This window comes from Chiloscyllium punctatum, chromosome 24 (genome assembly GCF_047496795.1).
Source record: "Chiloscyllium punctatum isolate Juve2018m chromosome 24, sChiPun1.3, whole genome shotgun sequence".
NCBI lineage: Eukaryota > Metazoa > Chordata > Chondrichthyes > Orectolobiformes > Hemiscylliidae > Chiloscyllium > Chiloscyllium punctatum.
In genome coordinates, this window is record NC_092762.1 from 80,904,314 (window position 1) to 80,923,563 (window position 19,250).

Genomic DNA, 19,250 nt, shown 5'->3' on the forward strand with positions numbered 1-19,250 from the left:
CCAAGCCTCTGAGCTAACTTACAGTTAATAAGAACAGGGAGATAATGTCATTCTCCTTCTTTAGGTTTCAACCTGTTTCCCTGTTCAGGTTTCCACTGATTTTGTTTTTCCTTTATTCTTCCACCACATGTGAACACTGCTGACAAGACTAGCACTTGTAGCCCCTCTCAAATACTCTTGAACTATGTAGCTTTCTAGGCTGATTCAGAAGGCATTTGACTCAACCACTTTGCTATGGGTCTGGAGTCACCAGGTAAAGGACGGGGAAAAAAAAAAGTTGGGAAAATGGGACTCACTCACTATCGTTTTGTGAAAATCATTCACATACATGGTAGGTCAAATGACCCTTCTCCTGTGCTGTAAGATTGCACTTAATACGATTGGGAGCCAGGTGGGTGATAGTGAAACAAAGACACTAAGGCCACTTCCCTAGAAGGGTCACAGGACTCAAAAGGTTAGCTGTTATTCTCTCCAGATGCTGCCGAACCTAAATTTCTTCAGCAATTTCAGCCTTTTTGTTTCCGATCTTCAGCATCCGTTTTACTTTAGGCTGCACAGTTGGGTACCCCAGTGGGAAGAGAGGGGAGCCATCTTGCTTTAGCTCACCAGGAGTCCATTTAGTAATGACATCAATTTACCTGCATCATCACAGGCCTTGAGAAACAATCATCAAAAAGAATAAACAAAGCCAGCTGCCTTCATCTAAAAGACCTTTTATTAAATTTATTCTGCCATTTATTAAATAGTTTATATACAGTGCAATTAAACTACAGCCTTGTCAAAATCAATCTTCCTTTTGCTAAATTACATATTCACAAGAGCCAGATCCCACATGCAGCTATACAGCTCAAAAGTGTACAAAAGGATAGAATTTGATGCAGAAGATTAATTAATGCTTTCAAAGCTTCTCCCGAACAATGATTTTAAATCTGTCCACTCTGTAGTACATTTGTACGCCTTCAATGTATACTTTCTTTATTCATTAATTTACATGCCCCAGGTTTGACACCACCTCCTAAATCTGTGATTTCTGTTCCATTAGAAAGGCAAAGGGTAACAGTAGCACAGAAATAGTTGCAATTTCTCCAAACTACACATCATCCAAACTTGGAATTATATCCCTGTCCTTTTGTCAGCACTGGGTCAAAAGCCTGGACCACTCTCGCCCAGCAAGTACCGTGGGACTACCTTCACCACACAGATTGCTGTGGTTCAAGATAGGCATTAAATGCCAGCTACAACCTCATCCCATGAATCAATTTTAAAAACAGTAGAACCTGCCTGGTGTTAGCTCTTTTGATTTAGAATTAAAAACCATCTTCAAAACCTCACAAAACTATTTTTAAAAATCTCGATTTTAAAAAAACTGTACTTGAGCTAGTCTCTTAGTCCTGACCATTTACTTACACCTTAAAGATAAATTTGTATATCATTCTTTGCAACCCCACCTTCTCACCAATGTGTTGTACACAATATTTGAACAGAAACATTAGCAGCACTCAGTCTCACTGAACTGCTGCACCATCTCTCTTTATACCAACACCCCTACCCATTCCCTTATCAAGGAACACGAGGATTTAAAAAATCTTCATTTCATTTCCAACTACCCTGTCTCAACGAAGGAAAATCCCCTTTCTTACTTGCCCCCCCCCCCCCTTCCATCCACTCTCAAACAACACACAACAGTCAAAATGATATCTTGCTAACTAGTTATCATTAGTCAGACAAAATTTTAACACCAATGTTTGTTCCTCTGGAACCAGTGGAAAGAATCATCCACTTTGTCTTCTGTGTGTGGGATGGGGACAACAATAAGTCAAATCCCAAACCTCAAATGTCCCCTTATACAAGTGGAATTGGTTAGATATGTAGTGCAAATGTATAACTTAAACAGAGACTGTAGTGAGCAGGGTGAAAACAAAAATTGTCAACAAACCCATCTCTACTCCAAATTTCTCCTGACCTTGTTAAAAAAAAAAAAATAGTGCCATTGCTCTACTGCAAATTAAGAAGTCAGTGATGGGCTATGTGAACAAGATCATGTAAGAACAGTATATCAGGGCATCTCCTCTAGCTCCTCCCTCCCCATCCATTGAACACCTCAGACCCCACCCCTCCCAATTTGCCTTCTCCCTTGCTCTTCTTTCTCATTCCTCTCCATCCCCATTTTTCCCTCATCTGTCCGTACTCCTGACTCACACCTGCTCTTTCTGCTCTATTCCTTTCTCCCTGATCCAACATTGTTCTAGTTTTCCTCTTTGTCTTCAACTTCCCATCACACATTACCTTTTCTGGCTGTTCTCTTCCTCTGTTGCACCATTACCAGTCCCTCCCCATGGCTCCCTATTTCCCAACTCCTGCATCATTATGGGAAACCAGCAATATAGAAATTTTCTTCACTCAATTAACAAGGTACAAAATAATCCATCAATCAGGTACAAATTTGAGCCATTTGAAGCATTAAAGGAGGAGTTTCTTTTCCTGTTCTAGGAGTTAACTTTAATTCTTCATTGGATTCTCTGTCTTTAAATCTTTCTGGGAGAGAAAGTATCAACTCAAGCAGTGAAGTGGAGACTAAGATTGAAAAACTACCAGTATTATTAAATTGGCACAAGTTTTCAATTTGTTTTAATGTAACACCTCAAGATCACCTCTACCTCAATCTTGTGCTGTCTCCTTCCAGTCCTCATACCCTCCTCCAAACCCAAAGCATAGACAATGAGACAGAAATAGCATTTATAGCTATTGCTTGAGAAAGTTAAAACATTATATTACCCCAAGTCCATATTTATATCTGTGGAGCAACAACATGCAACTAGGTAAAGTTACCATTGTCCCAGAGGACAATGGGGCTGCTCTCTCATTAGAGGGACAATTGATGGAGAGTTTAATACAATTGTCACCACACTTCAGAGGAGGAGTGAGGTTGAGAAGGCAGGATCTTCATGATAACCTCAGCTGGTGCAGGAATTTACATGCATTATTGGCAACACTCTGCACACCAACTCAGCCGTCCAACCAACTCAGCTAACCGACCCCCATGTGACGACAAGTTGAATGAAAAAAAAACAGGAAAATTGTTATGATTAACACGACAGATTTGCAGTTAATTGGAGCGTTGTTAAGTGCAGTAGTTTCTATGTGCGTCAGTAGGCGGCAATGCATTCTAACAGGTAACATAAAATCAGATGAGGAACTGGAGTGATCATTGCTCCATCTGCTGGCCTAACTCTGCCATTACCCAGCTTGTCTTCACAGGTTCACAACACCACTGAAATAGAAAACATCTACAAATACCCCTTAGGTATCAGACATTCTCCACCTTGGACTCTGAAGGCTTGTGGAACACAATGCATCACACAACTCAGGTTGACACTCTAATACAGTATTGGGACTATGACACTGCTGGAGGTGGAGTTTAAAAAACGTTAAAACTGAGGCTCTGATAATTGCTCTGGTCATTATCTTACTGCTTCTTAGAAATTTGCCCATAATATATTAATAATTATACTTCAAAAAGCATCCAGTTGACTGTAAAGCTATATAAAATCAGTGGCTAGCACTGCTGCCTCACAGTACCAGGGATCCCGGTTCAATTCCACCCTCGGGTGACCGTCTATAGAGGTCGCACAATTCCCCCCATCTATGCTTGAATTTCCTGTGGATGTTCTGGTTTCCTTCCAGTCTAAAAATGTGCAGGTTGGGGGCATTGGCCATGCTAAACTGCCCACAGAGTCCAGGGATGTGTATTTTAAGTTAATTAGCCATGTGAGCTGCAGAATTACAGGGACAGAGTAGAGGGGGTGGGTCTGGGCAGGATGCTCTTTGGAGGGTCAGTGTGGACTTGATGGGCCAAATGGCCCACTTCCACACTGGGATTCTATGAAATACAAGTTCTTGCCTCAAGCCACAGAAACTCAATAGGTGAGTGCTTCACAATGATCGAGGGGAACAGGTAAACAGATCAATGCTGATACACATACTGTTCCTTTTAAAATGAGTATTTAAAATTGGTTTTAAGAAAAAATAGTGACTGAAACAGTATTTTTAATGACTCAGAAGCAACAGGGCCCCAGTTAAAACACAGCAAATGAGCAACAAGACGAAGATGCAGTTTTGACAAGGATCAAATCAGAATCTTCAGTCTTGCTATACAACAGTCGAGACTAAAACCCAGAAACCTGCGAGAACTCCTGTCAGTCAGAGAGATTAGTCCACAGGCTGGACTTCCAAGAGACAGCATGCAGTGGACTCGCTTGCCATTTCTTGCTCCTCTTCCCCACCCCCACTCTGCCATGTATGAGCAGGTGAGGGGTGGGGTGGGGGAAGTGGAAGGCTGATCAGTACAGCTGATCGGTGGAGAGGTTTGCCAGCTGGATAAGTGCCAGTGCTCCATGCCACCGCTCTCGCTGTTCCTGCAGGTGCTGCCCGGTATAGCATTGTTCCTTCTCTTCCTTCTCCTCTTCTCGATGGCTGTTCATTGGGTTTTTCTGTTCCTGGTCAGATTTCTGGCTGCCGGCCTCTCCCCTTGCTGGGATTGCACGCTGTTCTCGACTCCGCCAGTACCTGAGAAACAGGGTTACAGATTTAAAGGTCTCAGACTGGATGAAATAAATGGCAGCAAATCCAAAGTTTAGTTTAATATCAGCACTGCCGCCACCATCACCCCCTAATAGACTAGTTTTCTGTAATTGTAGCCCCCGGTCTATAATGTTCTTCTGCAGAGCAATTGATAGGTTTCCCTGCTAGTGCAGTACTGAACTGCAATCCTATAACAGTGCAATTTTGGAGTTATGCAGCACCTTTGATAAACAAAAACATTGTTTGAAATCTCAAAACTCAAAATTTGCGACCTCAAACTCCAGTATATGGAAGGTAGGGAGACAGTAATGAGTTGGATGATCTGCCATGCGCATATTGAACTGTGGAGTAGACTTGAAGGACTGAACTGTCTACTTCTGCTCCGATTTTCTTCATTTTACTAAGGAAATCACCCGCTGAGGGAAAGGGAGAAAGGGGCAACTTCATCACCTAGAGGGTGGTGCGTGTATGGAATGAGCTGCCAGAATAAGTGGTGAAGGTTGGTACAATTACAGCATTTAAAAAGGCATCTGGATGCTATATGAATACGAAGCATTTAGAGAATTATAGGCCAAGTGCTGGCAAATGGGACTAGATTAGTTTAGGATATCTGGTCAGCATGGACAAGCTGGACTGAAGGGTCTATTTCTGTGCCATACATCTCTATGACTACGACTAAGGGGGCCTAAGCAGATCAGGAATCTCTCAGCTTCAGTCACTTCTCTGGAATGACCCTGCTCATGTTGGGCATGATGTATTGGAGAGAGAGAATTTTAATTCAATCCCAGTGGGGTTGAAGTCTACAGTTTTAAAATAACATCAAAGGCCCCATGCTGCGAATCCAATCAGAAACTAAGCTGGTTATGACAGAAGGAAGAACATTTTCTTTGATAGGAGGGTCTAGAACCAGAAAAAGGGGTAGGCCATTTTGGACTGAGATATGGAGGTATTCCTTCACCCAGAGAGTAATGAGCCTATGGAATTCTCTGCCATAGAAATCAGTCAAAACGAAAACATTGAAATATTTTATGCAGTTTGAAAGGACCAATTGGCTTACCTCTCCCATTTTGTTTATGAATTTCTTCATTCAGATTGTAGAGAAGCTTTGGAATTCCTACCCCAGAGTGTTGAGGCCTAATCATTGAGTAAAACCTTTTCCACCCAGCAAGTTGTTAGAGAATGGAAAGCACTTCCTGAAAATGTAGTTGAGGTGTTCAATTGAGGCATCCAAGAGGGCATTGGATGGTTTCGGTAGGAGACTGGCACTAAATACTAGTCAAACTAGATAATAGTTTTTGTGCACAGATAGATTTCCAGATATTAAACATATCAAAGGATATGGGGATAGCACAAAGGGTTAAATGGCACAAAGGGTTAAATGGCCTACTCCTGCTCCCAATCCCTATGTTCTTACAGTATTATGGAAATAGAAGACACCAATTTTTGTTTGGCGGTTGGGGGAGGGGGGTGGAATAGGTGCCAACAACACTCACATGAAACACTCAAATCAATGCTCAATAAAACAAACACATTCCCACTTCAGTTATTGGAGGAAGCAGGAATGTTCAATATCTCACCTTGTTAACCACTCCACCACTGCCTTATCTTCTTCAGCAGTTGTGACCTTGCCCTGTTCTGTTGTGCCATCATGCCTCCTCAGCCGGGCATATGGGTGTTTTGCACAGTGTCGATTGGCATGTGTAAACTTGCTGACACAACCTGGAGAGAATTTACAACATTATTAAAAAGGGGATAACTGAAGATGTGCCTAATCGCTACAGAAAATGAAACAGCACCAAATCTCTCAGACTCGAGATAAATGTGTCAGGTTTATTTGAAATTGGCCTCTCCAGAATGAAATTGTACAAAATTTGATACAAACTGGGAGTTTATTGTTGCCTTCTCACATGGAGCAGATCCAGCCACAATCAACTACATCACAATGAATAAAGATATAATTTACATTTTGTGTATCATCATTCTCAACACGTCAAGGTGCTTGACAAGTGTGTTACCAACAAGGTTGGGCACTGATCCAAATATTAGGCCAGAAGAAAACCATGATCGGGGATAAGTTTCAAGGAGCCTCTTTGTCTCACGCTTCCTCTCTCTTTTTCCAAAGAGGTTTCCCAAGAGGAGAATTCCAGAGTTTAGGGTCCAAGTCAGCTGACATCGCAGCCACTGATGCTGGAGAATTAAAAATCAATGCAAGATCCAGAATCACAGAGTGGACTGAGATTGAAGAGTTGTGGGGCTGGAGGTGGTTAAAGAAATGGAGACAAGAGAGGTGACAGAAGGAAACTTGAAACAAGGACAAAACTGAAGCACAAACAAATCAGATTAGATTTATTGTGTCAAGTATTCTATTAACATTCTCCTGAGTGTAATGGTGGCTCAGTGGTTAGCCCTGCTGCCCCTCAGCGCCAGGGACCCAGATTCAATTCCAGCCTTGAGGACTGTGCAAACTCTACACAGACAGACATTCTCCCCATGACTGTGAGGGTTTTCTCAGAGTGATCTGGTTTCCTCCCACAATCCACAGATGTGTAGGTTAGGTGGGCTGGTCATGGTAAATTGCCCATACTGTCCAGGGATGTGTAGGTCAGGTGGAATAGCCATGGGAAATGCAGGGTTAAAGGGATAGGGTAGGAAAGTGCGTGTGGGTGGGATGCAGCTCAGAGTGTTGGCATGGACCTGTTGGGCAGAATGGCCTGTTTCCACACAGTAGGGATTCTATGACTTAACTAGTGGAGGCAGCCTTAAGTTTAAAGAGAGATGGGGAAAGGCAAAAGGAAGGAATAAGACAGCTGATGACTCACCTAATGGTGGGACAAAAGAAGTGGAGGAAGGACAAGAGGCACAGGGCTCCCTGAACCATGGAGTTTAGCTGGACATTAGCCATAAAGGGCCAGCCCAGGTATAATGTGCTGAGTAGTTGTACAATCCACTAAACCTGCTCAAAAAATAACAGTCCATTAAACGCTCCCCACCCCTCACAGCGACGCAGCACATCTCACGTCCCAGTCTCACTCACCCAGCTCAGAGCAGATGAATGGTTTCTCTCCAGTGTGCAGACGCTGGTGTGTCTTGAGCTGCCCACTCTGCACGAAGGCTCTGCCACAGCTTGGATAGTCACACACATAAGGTCTCTCACCTAAGCGTCGCACAAACAGGGAAAAGGAGAAAGGAAAAAGTACTGAATGGTGAGATTTTTGCTGTTCTCCAGAACACAAATGGGTTAATCTTGCGTGCAGTGGGGGTTGAATTCGCAAATGTTAAGATAATTACAGGTATCTACCTTTATAAAATTTCTTGAAGAGCCAAAAATTTGATGCTTATTTTTTTACTGGACCCCCCACCCACCAAGAGTTGATTCCCTGCAGAACTAGGGCCAACATGTTTGCCCAGTTCAGCTTCTGGTCATAGAATTCACAATGTGTCATGAGGCCCTGTTTTTAAAAAAAGATAAGGTCCTGTTGTCAGGAGCAGATCTATGTTTCCAGTTGGTCCCATTCTAAAAGGAGGCAGGCACCCAGTCTGAATGGTGCAGCAAGGCTACCAAAGCCATCTTGTTGCTAATACCAAACAATGGTAACCAAAAAAAACGACAAGTGTTTTAATGCTCTGAAGTGTACACAAAGGCTTAAAGTCCACAGAGTCAGACAGCAAGATGAAGAGGAGTGGAACTAATAAGCAGAAATCAAGGGTAGAGGCCCTGGCTAAAGTTTCTAAACCACATGATTCCAGATTCAGTTGGAGATTATTAATCAAGATAAAATGACTTCAGTGCAAATTAAAATTTGCAACAACCTGCTGTGCATGACTCAGCCATATTTGACCAAATGAGTCAGGGGATTCCCAGCATAATTTCTTTTTTTAAAAAAGCAGAAGTTGCTGGAAATTAGAAGTAATAAATATTCTGCAAAATAAAAGTTCAACACTTCAGGCAGCATCTGTGGAGAGATTAATAAAACATTTCAAATTGCTGACCATTAATAATTCTGAAAAAAATCACAGAGCTGAGGTATTAACTTGTTTTCTCTCTCCATGAATGATAAACTATTTCCTGCATTTACTGTTAATATAGAATAATAGAACAGATAATACATATGGAGCAACTGAGCCCATCAAAATGTGCTAGCTGCCTGCAAGAGCAACTCATGTCATCCCACTCCAAGTCTACTTTCAAACCCAAAGGTGAATCTTCGAGGAGAAAGTGAGGACTGCAGATGCTGGAGATCAGAGCTGAAAATGTGTTGCTGGAAAAGCACAGCAGGTCAGGCAGCATCCAAGGAACAGGAGAATCGACGTTTCGGGCATAAGCCAGTGTGCAGAAGAAGGGCTTATGCCCGAAACGTCGATTGTCCTGCTCCTTGGATGCTGCCTGACCTGCTGCGCTTTTCCAGCAACACATTTTCAGCCCCCACCCCAAAGGTGAATCTGCCAAGTACATTCCAAATCCTAACCACTGCTGCATAATTCTTCCTTCCATATCACTGTTGTTTCTTTGTGATATGCCAACACTCTGGTCTATGATTCATGCATTTACAATTAAATGCTATTTAAAAGGATAAGTTTGGGATTTTTAGTGTGAAGGAAATGAACTTGTAAATATTTGTAAATTAAGTCTTATCTTAAAGCAATTGGAGTCATAGAGATGTACAGCATAGAAACAGACCCTTCGGTCCAACCCATCCATGCCGACCAGATATCCCAACCCAATCTAGTCCCATCCGCCGCACCAAAGAATTTTTGTTTGTCTTAGGATGCTTTATGACTTAGCAAGGTAAGCCATTATGCTTTATGTGAACTAAGGAACAGTCAAAAGGTTGACACTGTTCTCTTCAGTAAGAGCAAGACTGCAGACAGCTGTGTTGCACTCTTCCAAGGAAAAAAAAACAATTTAAAAATGGTATTATTTATTGCAAGGGGGATTTACAGTCAGTTCTGCTATAACATTGGTAGTTCCGTTCTCGTGCAATCCAGTGTTATAAGAGAAATCGGATAATAACAGCACCATTTAAAGTAATGGGGCTGGAATCAAATTGGAACCAACACACACTCTAAAAGTTCATGCTTTAGAAACGGTGTCTGCCAATTCATCAATTGCGCTTCAGTGAATTTGCGTTAATGAAACACACATCATAGCAGAACGACCTGTAAGTTTTAAAACAAAAAAAAAGAGTAGCAGATTAATATTTCAGTTATACAGGTCAGAAGTGAGACGACATCTAGATAAGCATGAAATGAAAGGTGATCAGGTATAGGTGGGAATGTGGAGTTGAGGTTGTAATCAGATCAGCCATGATTTTATTGAATGGCAAGGGGATATGAGATAGCTTTGGCAAATAGAATTATGGAGAATGCAAAGGGTTTTTACAAATACATTCAGGACAAAAGGGTAACGAGGGAGAGAATAGGGCCCCTCAAAGATCAGCAAGGTGGCCTTTGTGTGGGGCTGCAGAAAATAGGGGAGATACTAAATGAATATTTTGCATCAGTATTTTCTGTGGAAAAGGATATAGAAGATATAGACTGTAGGGAAATAGATAGTGACATCTTGCAAAATGTCCAGATTACAGAGGAGGAAGTGCTGGATATCTTGAAACGGGTAAAGGTGGATAAATCCCCAGGACCTGATCAGGTGTACCCGAGAACTCTGTGGGAAGCTAGAGAAGTGATTGCTGGGCCTCTTGCTGAGATATTTGTATCATCGATAGTCACAGGTGAGGTGCCAGAAGACTGGAGGATGGCAAACGTGGTGCCACTGTTTAAGAAGGATGGTAAGAACAAGCCAGGGAACTATAGACCGGTGAACCTGACCTTGGTGGTGGGCAAGTTGTTGGAGAGAATCCTGAGGGACAGGATGTACATGTACTTGGAAAGGCAAGGACTGATTAGGGATAGTCAACATGGCTTTGTGTGTGGGAAATCATGTCTCACAAACTTGATTGAGTTTTTTTGAAGAAGTAACAAAGAGGATTGATGAGGGCAGAGCGGTAGATGTGATCTATATGGACTTCAGTAAGCCATTCGGCAAGGTTCCCCATTGGAGACTGATTAGCAAGGTTAGATCTCATGGAATACAGGGAGAACCAGGCATTTGGATACAGAAATGGCTCAAAGGTAGAAGATAGAGGGTGGTGGTGGAGGGTTGTTTTTCAGACTGGAGGCCTGTGACCAGTGGAGTGTCACAAGGATCGGTGCTGGGTCCTCTACTTTTTGTCATTTACATATATGATTTGGATGCGAGCATAAGAGATACAGTTAGTAAGTTTGCAGATGACACCAAAATTGGAGGTGTAGTGGACAGTGAAGAGGGTTACCTCAGATTACAAAAGGATCTTGACCAGATTGGCCAAAGGGCTGAGAAGTGGCAGATGGAGTTTAATTCAGATAAATGCAGGGTGTTGCATTTGGGAAAGTAAATCTTAGCAGGACTTATACACTTAATGGTAAGATCCTAGGGAGTGTTGCTGAACAAAGAGACCTTGGAGTGCAGGTTCATAGCTCCTTGAAAGTGGAGTCGCAGGTAGATAGGATAGTGAAGAATGGGTTTGGTAAGCTTTCCTTTATTGATCAGAGTATTGAGTACAGGAGTTGGGAGGTCATGTTGCGACTGTACAGGACATTGGTTAGGCCACTGTTGGAATATTGCATGCAATTCTGGTCTCCTTCATATTGGAATGATGTTGGGAAAGTTGAAAGGGTTCAGAAAAGATCTATAAGGATGTTGCCAGGGTTGGAGGATCTGAGCTACAGGGAAAGGCTGAACAGGCTGGGGCTGTTTTCCCTGGAGTATCGAAGGCTGAGGGGTGACCTTATAGAGGTTTATGAAATTATGAGGGGCATGGAAAGGGTAAGTAGGCAAAGTCTTTTCCCTGGGGTCAGAGAGTCCAGAACTAGAGGGCATAGGTTTAGGATGAGAGGGGAAAGATATAAGAGACCTAAAGGGCAACATTTTCACACAGAGTGGTAGGTGTATGGAATGAGCTGCCAGAAGAAGTGGTGGAGGCTGGTACAACTGCAACATTTAAAAGACATTTGGATGGGTATATGAGTAGGAAGGGTTCGGCGGGATATGGGCCGGGCGCTGGCAGGTGGGACTAGATTAGGTTGGGATATCTGGTCGGCATGGACAGGTTGGACCAAAGGGTCTGTTTCCATGCTATACACCTCTATGACTCTATATGAGGGACAGAGTGGCCTACGCCAGCACCCGGTTCGTAAGCAATGGCATCTGATTTTCCAATTCTTTGTCAAATCTGCAACTCCTCAATCCTGGAACTGTTATTTCAACAATGTTTTAAAAACAGAAATCCCAAGCAGGAGTCTGGAAAAATTGATAAACAAAATGAAAATAGAAAGAGGAAAGCTGAGGAAAGATGTAAAATTAGTGTTGGGTGATACCAGACTAGAAATCTGCAAATTCACAAACATTAAAACATTATTAAAAAGTCATGTTGTTGAACCACTTTGATGATATTATCTAGTAATGTTCTGGCAGTGATGCCAGTTGGAACTAGGGAACAGATGATTGGTGAAAACTTGGCTGGGTATATGGATATTGGAAATAACTAATCCATGGAGCTGGTTGTACTTGAATCCGAATAAAACCCTGAAGTAGGATGTTATCTGCCTGGATTCTGTCTAAGCAACTCATAAGTTATGAAACAAAAACAGAAATTGTTAGAGAAACTCAGCAGGTCTGGCAGCAAATTTGGACAAAAAGCAAAGTTAGTGTTTCAGGTCCAGTGACCCTTCTTTCAGTTCTGAAGAAGGGTTACTGGACCCAAAACATTAACTCTGCTTTCTCTCCACAGATGCTGTCAGACTTGCTGAGTTAGTTCAACAGTTTATTTTTTTTTTGTTTCAGGTAGTCAGCATTCAGTTGTTTCATTTTAGCGTCTGGCGTTTAACATTTGATACATAGCTCCTTATCAAGTAGCCTGGAGCACAAACAGAATTAATTTTATATTTCAGAAGCAAGACAGAATTGAAAGGGTTAAGGGTTTAACTCAACTGAGACCCCGAAATGGAATGAGCTAGAGTAGCAGGCACTATGAGGAGAATGGAGATGCTGAGTCAGCGAGGAGATGGGTATGAAAGGAAAAGATAATGAGGATCAATGTAGCGAAACATGCATAGACAGGATCAATGAGATGCTGATGCTGTTCCCATATCTGCATACCAGTGTGCGTCCTTTTGTGCGCTTGCAGAGATTTCTCTCTTGGGAAAACTCGATTGCATATATGACAGCGGATCCGGCTGGTGGACAGGGTGCCCTCGGTGATCAAATCTCGGACTATTTCTGCTCTCGGTCGGCCACGCCTCATCCCATCCTGCAACACATAACCCAAGGATATTACTGATGTACGTCTACATTCCAGAGTTAGATTCAACATCCACTTCCCCAGTCACAGTTAGAAAGGGTGGGGCAGTTAACACATTACACTAAAGAACCAAGTCAGAATAATTGAAATACATAATTCAAATAATGGACAGGATTAAATGTTCCTAACTACCATTCAAATACCTCTGCCTTAAAAGGAAAGAATGGTCAGTGAGGGTTCAGAATGTCTTTGTAGCAGTGACCTAGAGAACTACTACTGGAGGGCTGTTTCCACTACTGTAACGGGCTTTTCTTTGCGATAGATTTCTACCACAACCAAACTCACGTGAAATGGAAAGTTTTGTTTGGTGTCCTCCTCCATCATACAATAAAGAATGTCCTTTCAATGAGGTTTCAGGAGCCTCTGCTTGGCAAGGCTAGCATTAATTGCTCATCCATAATTGGCCTTGCACCGAGTATTTTGTTTGGCTATTTCAGAAGGCAGTGAAGAAAAGTCAAACACATTGCTGTGGGTCTTGAGCCACACGTGGGCCAGACAAGGTAGGCTTCCTTCCCAAAAAAGGGACATCAGTAAACTAGGTGGGACCTTACAATTGCTGGTTTGAAGGTCACCATTATTGACATGAGCTTCCAATTCCACATTTATGAACTGAATTTAAATTGTACCAGCTACCACAGTGGGATTTGAACCCATGGCCGAAGATCATTCACTGAGCTCCTGGATAACGGGCCTAATAGCATGACCTCCATTAGTCAGTCCCAGTCTACAAGAATGTAAAGGTGGTATTTTTGTAACGGACAAAGAAGTTATCCTTACACAGTGAAATGTTCACATGAGAAATCAGGAGTATCTTCCCCCTCCCCCTCCCCGTCCAACCCCCCACCCCCACCCTCAACCCCCCACCCCCCAAGTGACCCCCTTGAATGGTTGACCAGCAGTGGATTATCAGGAGCACTCCAGAACATTGCACGAGCTTCCTGTACAATTTTAGGTGGATTTCATCCCAAGTTCTGGCCAACATGCCAACATGCTGATCCTAACTTGTCTGCTACATTCATTGCACAAGAATATGGATAAAGTTGTCCCTTAGGTCCCTTTTCAATATTTCCTCTCTCACACTAAACCTATGCCCTCTAGTTTGAAGGAATGTTTCAAAAACTCAATAAGAGTAGGCATAAAGATTCTAGATTATTGATAAACTCTGCTTCGCTAATTTATTTTAGCAAAGAAAAGCCATGATTGAATCTTAGTTACCCTGTTAAGTGGCAATTTAGCTAGAAATGCTGAGCAGTTTAAACAGTGACCTACTAACACTTTCCAGGGCAACTGGGGAAGGGCAGTGATACCCAAATCCAGAGTCATTTCGACATTTTTAGAGGCTGTTTGATTCATCAAGTCCACGCTGGCTCTCTGCAGAGCAGTCCAAGCAGACTCAATCCCCCACACTCTATACCAGTAGGCTAGTAAATTGATTTCACTTAAGTGTCTGTGCAATTTTCTTTTGAAAATCATTCACAGCCTTTGCACCCTTTGAGGCATCAAGTTACAGACAAGTGATATTGGTTGCTTAAGAAAAAAATTCTCATCTCCCTTGATCTCTGGTCCGTGAGTTCAAAATCTTGGTCATTTTTATACTTTTTTCTGAACTACACTTCAAAAGTGTTTGATTAGCTCTGCAGCTTTCAGAATGCTACATTAATGCAAGATTTTAGATTAGATTTTAATTAGATTCCCTACAGTATGGAAACAGGCCCTTCGGCCCAACAAGTCCACACTGACCCTCAAACAGTAACCCACCCAGATCTACTCCCCTACCCCTGACTAATGAACCTAACACTATGGGCAATTTAGCATGGCCACTTCACCTAACCCACACATCTTTGGCTTGTGGGAGGAAACTGGAGCACCAGGAGAAAACCCATGTAGACACAGGGTGCAAACTCCACACAGACAGTTGCCTGAGGCTGGAATCGAACCTGGATCCCTGACGCTGTGAGGCAGCAGTGCTAACCACTGAGCCGCCGTGCCCCTTTGACTGCACTAGAGGCAGAAAGCAGAGAAAAATGAGGAGAGATTTGGAAAGGTATTAAGTAGTGGGTAATAGTTTTGAAGACTGGAGGGATTTTCTACACCTGTACTTTCCCATGCTCCCAACCACACATGCATGCATATAAACTAGGAATAGGCCATTCAGCCCTGCACTAGCTTTCAATAAAATCATCAATGGAATTCACGACTACAAAACGCAGTAGATAATGGGTACTGAGTAAGTTTCAGGAAAAGATAGATTTTGAATTAGTAGGCAAGCAGGAATGTGGAGTTGAGGCCAAGATGAGATCAGCCATGATTATAGTGAATGGCAGAGCAGACTCAAGGGGCTGAATTGCCAACAACCATTCCAAGTTCTTATGTCTGACTTGATATCCTTGTTTAGATCAGAGTGGTGATGGAAAAGCACAGCAGGCCATGCAGCATTTTAAGAGCTTCAGGACAGAGAAGATGACTTGGGGGTTGCAGTGAGAAACTCACTGAGATTCTTGTGGAGAGAGGAGGAAAACTTCTTCAAGGTAGGCATCCTTGCAAGAGGATTCAGAGTAAGGTTAAAATCAACTGGACAAAAGTGAGGACTGCAGGTGCTGGAGATCAGAGTGGTGCTGGAAAAGCACAGCAGGTCAGGCAGCACTGATACCCTTGTTCCCAATTCAGACATGTAATGGCGCATTTCTGGAGCAGATCAGCCACAAACCCAGGCCTTGTGGCTCAATTGGAGACATTAACACCGTGCCACAAAAACACAATCTGTTTGCCCCCAACAACCTTTCATCCCCTTGCTTATCAAGAATCCATCTACCTCAAAAAAAAATTCAGGCGCACAGTTCTGGCCTCCCTTCTAGAGTCAGTCGTGAAACTTGACAATGTTCAGAAAAGATTTACAAGGATAGTGCCAGGGTTGGAGGATTTGAGGCTGAATAGGCTGAGACTGTTTTCACTGGAATGTCAGAGGCTGAGGGGTGATGTTATTGAGGTTTATAAAATCATGAGGTGCATGGATAGGGTGCACAGACAAAGCCATGCGGTGGGGGGGGTTAGATGGCATAGATTAAAGATTTAGATTAGATTTCCTACAATGTGGAAACAGGCCCTTCGGCCCAACCAGTCCACACCGACCCTCCGAAGATTAACCTCCCCAGACCAATTTACGTCTGACTAATGCACCTAACACAAGGGGCAATTTAGCACGGCCAATTCACCTGCACATCTTTGGACTGTGGGAGGAAACCGGAGCACCCGAAGGAAACCCAAGCAGACGTGGGGAGAATGTGCAAACTCCACACAGACAGTTGCCCAAGGCTGGAATCGAACCTGGGTCCCTGGAGCTGTGAGGCAGCAATGCTAACCACTGAGCCACTGTGCTGTCCCAAAGGGACCTGAGGGACAATATTTTCATGCAGGGGTGTTCTGTGATTGGAATGAGCTGCCAGAAGAAGCAGTGGAGGTTGGTATAATTACAACATTTACAAGGCATCTGGATGGGTATATGAATAGGAAGGGTTTAGAGGGACATGGGCCTAATTCTGGTAAATGGGACTAGATTATTTTGGGATATCTCGTCAGCATGAACTGAGTTGGACTGATGGGTTTATTTCCCTTTTGTAAACCTGTGACTCTCCTTCCACCAACTTTTGATGAATAGATTTCTGAAGACAGAAAGAGGGTTTCAAAAGCTGACAATGTACAGACTGCAATCAGTGAAGATTAGATCGCTGCAAATAAAATAAACTGAGAATTGCACATAAAAAGGGTGAGGATTTATTTAAACTCTCCTTGCAAGAATCCCCAAGGAATCCCTCCAGTTTGAATTGACGCTCCCACCGACAGTAGCCAATAACAAGCGGGGGGCGTGGCCACCTGTGTCCCGTCTCCATGGAGATGGAACCTTGGCGCCTGTTACATTTTTGGCGCGTTCCACATTTGCAATTTCAGGCTATTCAAAAGAAATTAGAAATGCAGCACTCATCTTAAATGATACTAGTTCATTAGGAAAGCACCCACGGCTTAAAATTTAACTATACAAGTTCACCATCAAAGAGAAAGGGGAAACATTGCAAGCGATCATTTTCAAATTGAGAAAGTAAGTGTTGCATACAGCAATCAGAGAGAAGAGGAAAAGAAGTGATAACTCTGGAAATTGAATCGTTGATCAGTTATATTTGTCAATAAGGTTATTTTCAATATTCTGAAATCCACACTAGTCCGTGGGTGGGCGGGGTGGAAATGAACAACAAGTAGATTTCAGTAAATCTGTTGCCCACAGGCTATAAGTTAAAAGTCTCAAAGGAAAGTCATATCTGTCCCGAAATATAAACTGTTTCTCCAAACATGACGCTAGATCTACTGGGTTTCACCCGGCACTGTTCCTATTACAAATTAAATATAATCGGCAAAGACTTGGTACGACTGTATTTTAACCTACTGCTGACAAGTGCAAGTTTACTGTATGTACAATCTCACTCTCTTTTCCCTTCTGTTGTGTTTCTTTCTGCCAGGTTAGATATTCTCTGCGTAGGAACGAGATGACAGCGCCTTAGCTGTGCAGCACATTTCCACGAAGATCTGTTCATGCGACAGGAATAAGAGAACCCAAGCCCCCTTTACCTTGTAGGCGGCGATATCAGGACTCTGCCTGGGCGAAGCGGACCCTGTCGATCCAAAGCTGGGGGTCGGACTCAGACTCATACTGTTGGAGTTTTCCGGCCATTTGTAGGGAAAAACCATTGAGAAATCCCCCAAATTTAATTCCTCGGTGCCACACTTGGATTGAAACGGTGTGGCTTTAATGACAGAGACAACCATCCGCTTGGGCGAATTGCAACTCGCACTCCCGGACATAATGATATACATTGAATTCTTCTTCTCTTTCCAAGGAAAAGATGGAAAAATCCAAGTCCTTCTAAGTGCTTTTGCCCCCGACTCCTTTCCCGCGTAATTTTGCCTGCTGGGAAATCTTACTAACCAATCAGATTAGGCACGCAAGGGAACCCCCGCGTTTTCCACCCAATCAGCTGGTGGGTTGTTGTGTGTCTAAGTCGGTATTTAAACTGGGTTTAAAGCTAAAGCCGTTTAGTGCAAAAAAACATGAAAGTGAGTCAGACTCTGAGATCATTGCGGAGCCATTACATCAGTCTGAGTGTGCTCCGTCTTAGTAATAAGTAAAATATGCTCTTAAACAGTAATCCGCTTTACAGTAAATTTATTCAGTCATGTCCAAGAATCTCAGTAGTTTTGCACTGGAGATTTTCTCTTTAAAGGGGCAATGTCTTATAGTCATAGTCTTGTTGCAAATATATCTTGTGCGTTGGTAGTGTTCCACCTGCTGCAGAGGTAATAGTCACTCTGAAAGGGAGCGGTTAAGGGGGGGAAATATGTATAATTAACATCTGCACCCATTAAAAGATTCAATTTCACTATTCTAGAAGAAGGGTTCTAATCGTGTCCCGAGCTAGTTTTAATTCTCTCAAACCGACATCAAAAAGATTGTGCAGAAGAAACTGCGCAGATCCAGCAGCATGTGTTGAGAAAGTGAAAAGAGAGTTTACGTTGAACTTGAAATGTTAACTGAATTTCGCGCTCCATAGCTGCTGCCAGACCAGCTGAGTTTCTCCAGACTTTTCGGCTTTTATTTCAGATCTCCAGTATCTGCAATATTTAGATTTTATTACATTAAACAGATTACCTGGTCATTATCATGTTACTGTTTTTGAGGTCTTGCTGTACACAAGTTAAATGCTGCGTCTCCTATATTTCACGCAGAGGGCGGTGCGTGTATGGAATGAGCTGCCAGAGGAAGTGGTGCAAGCTGGTACAATGACAACATTTAAAAGGCATCTGGATGAAAATATGAATAGGAAGAGTTTAGAGGAACGTGGGCCGAATGCTGGCAAGTGGGACTAGATTATGTTCGGATATCTACGAGGTTAAAAACAATGACTGCAGATGCTGGAAACCAGATTCTGGATTTAGTGGTGCTGGAAGAGCACAGCAGTTCAGGCAGCATCCAAGGAGCAGAAAGACAGTTTCTTCATTTCCCCTTCCCCCACCTCACCCTAGTTCCAAACTTCCAGCTCAGCACTGTCCCCAAGACTTGTACTACCTGCCTATCTCCTTTTCCACCTATTCACTTCACCTTCTCCTCCCTGACCTATCACCTTCATCCCCTCCCTCAGTCACCCATTGTACTCTATGCTACTTTCTCCCCACCCCCACCCTCCTCTAGCTTATCTCTCCAAGCTTCAGGCTCACTGCCTTCATTCCTGA

The 19,250-nt window shown here is 42.9% G+C and overlaps 1 protein-coding gene across 1 annotated transcript; it reads right to left on the reverse strand.

The window, feature by feature from the left end:
* Positions 1–717: 717 nt before the first annotated feature.
* LOC140494740 (zinc finger protein 367-like) lies at positions 718–17,910 on the reverse strand. Its single transcript, XM_072594288.1, has 5 exons — positions 17,592–17,910; positions 12,773–12,923; positions 7,616–7,735; positions 6,159–6,300; positions 718–4,566 (listed from the first exon to the last, which is right to left on the reverse strand). The coding sequence occupies exons 1-5, from the start codon at positions 17,835–17,837 to the stop codon at positions 4,341–4,343; spliced, it is 885 nt and encodes a 294-aa protein (XP_072450389.1). The 5' UTR covers positions 17,838–17,910; the 3' UTR covers positions 718–4,340.
* Positions 17,911–19,250: the final 1,340 nt, after the last annotated feature.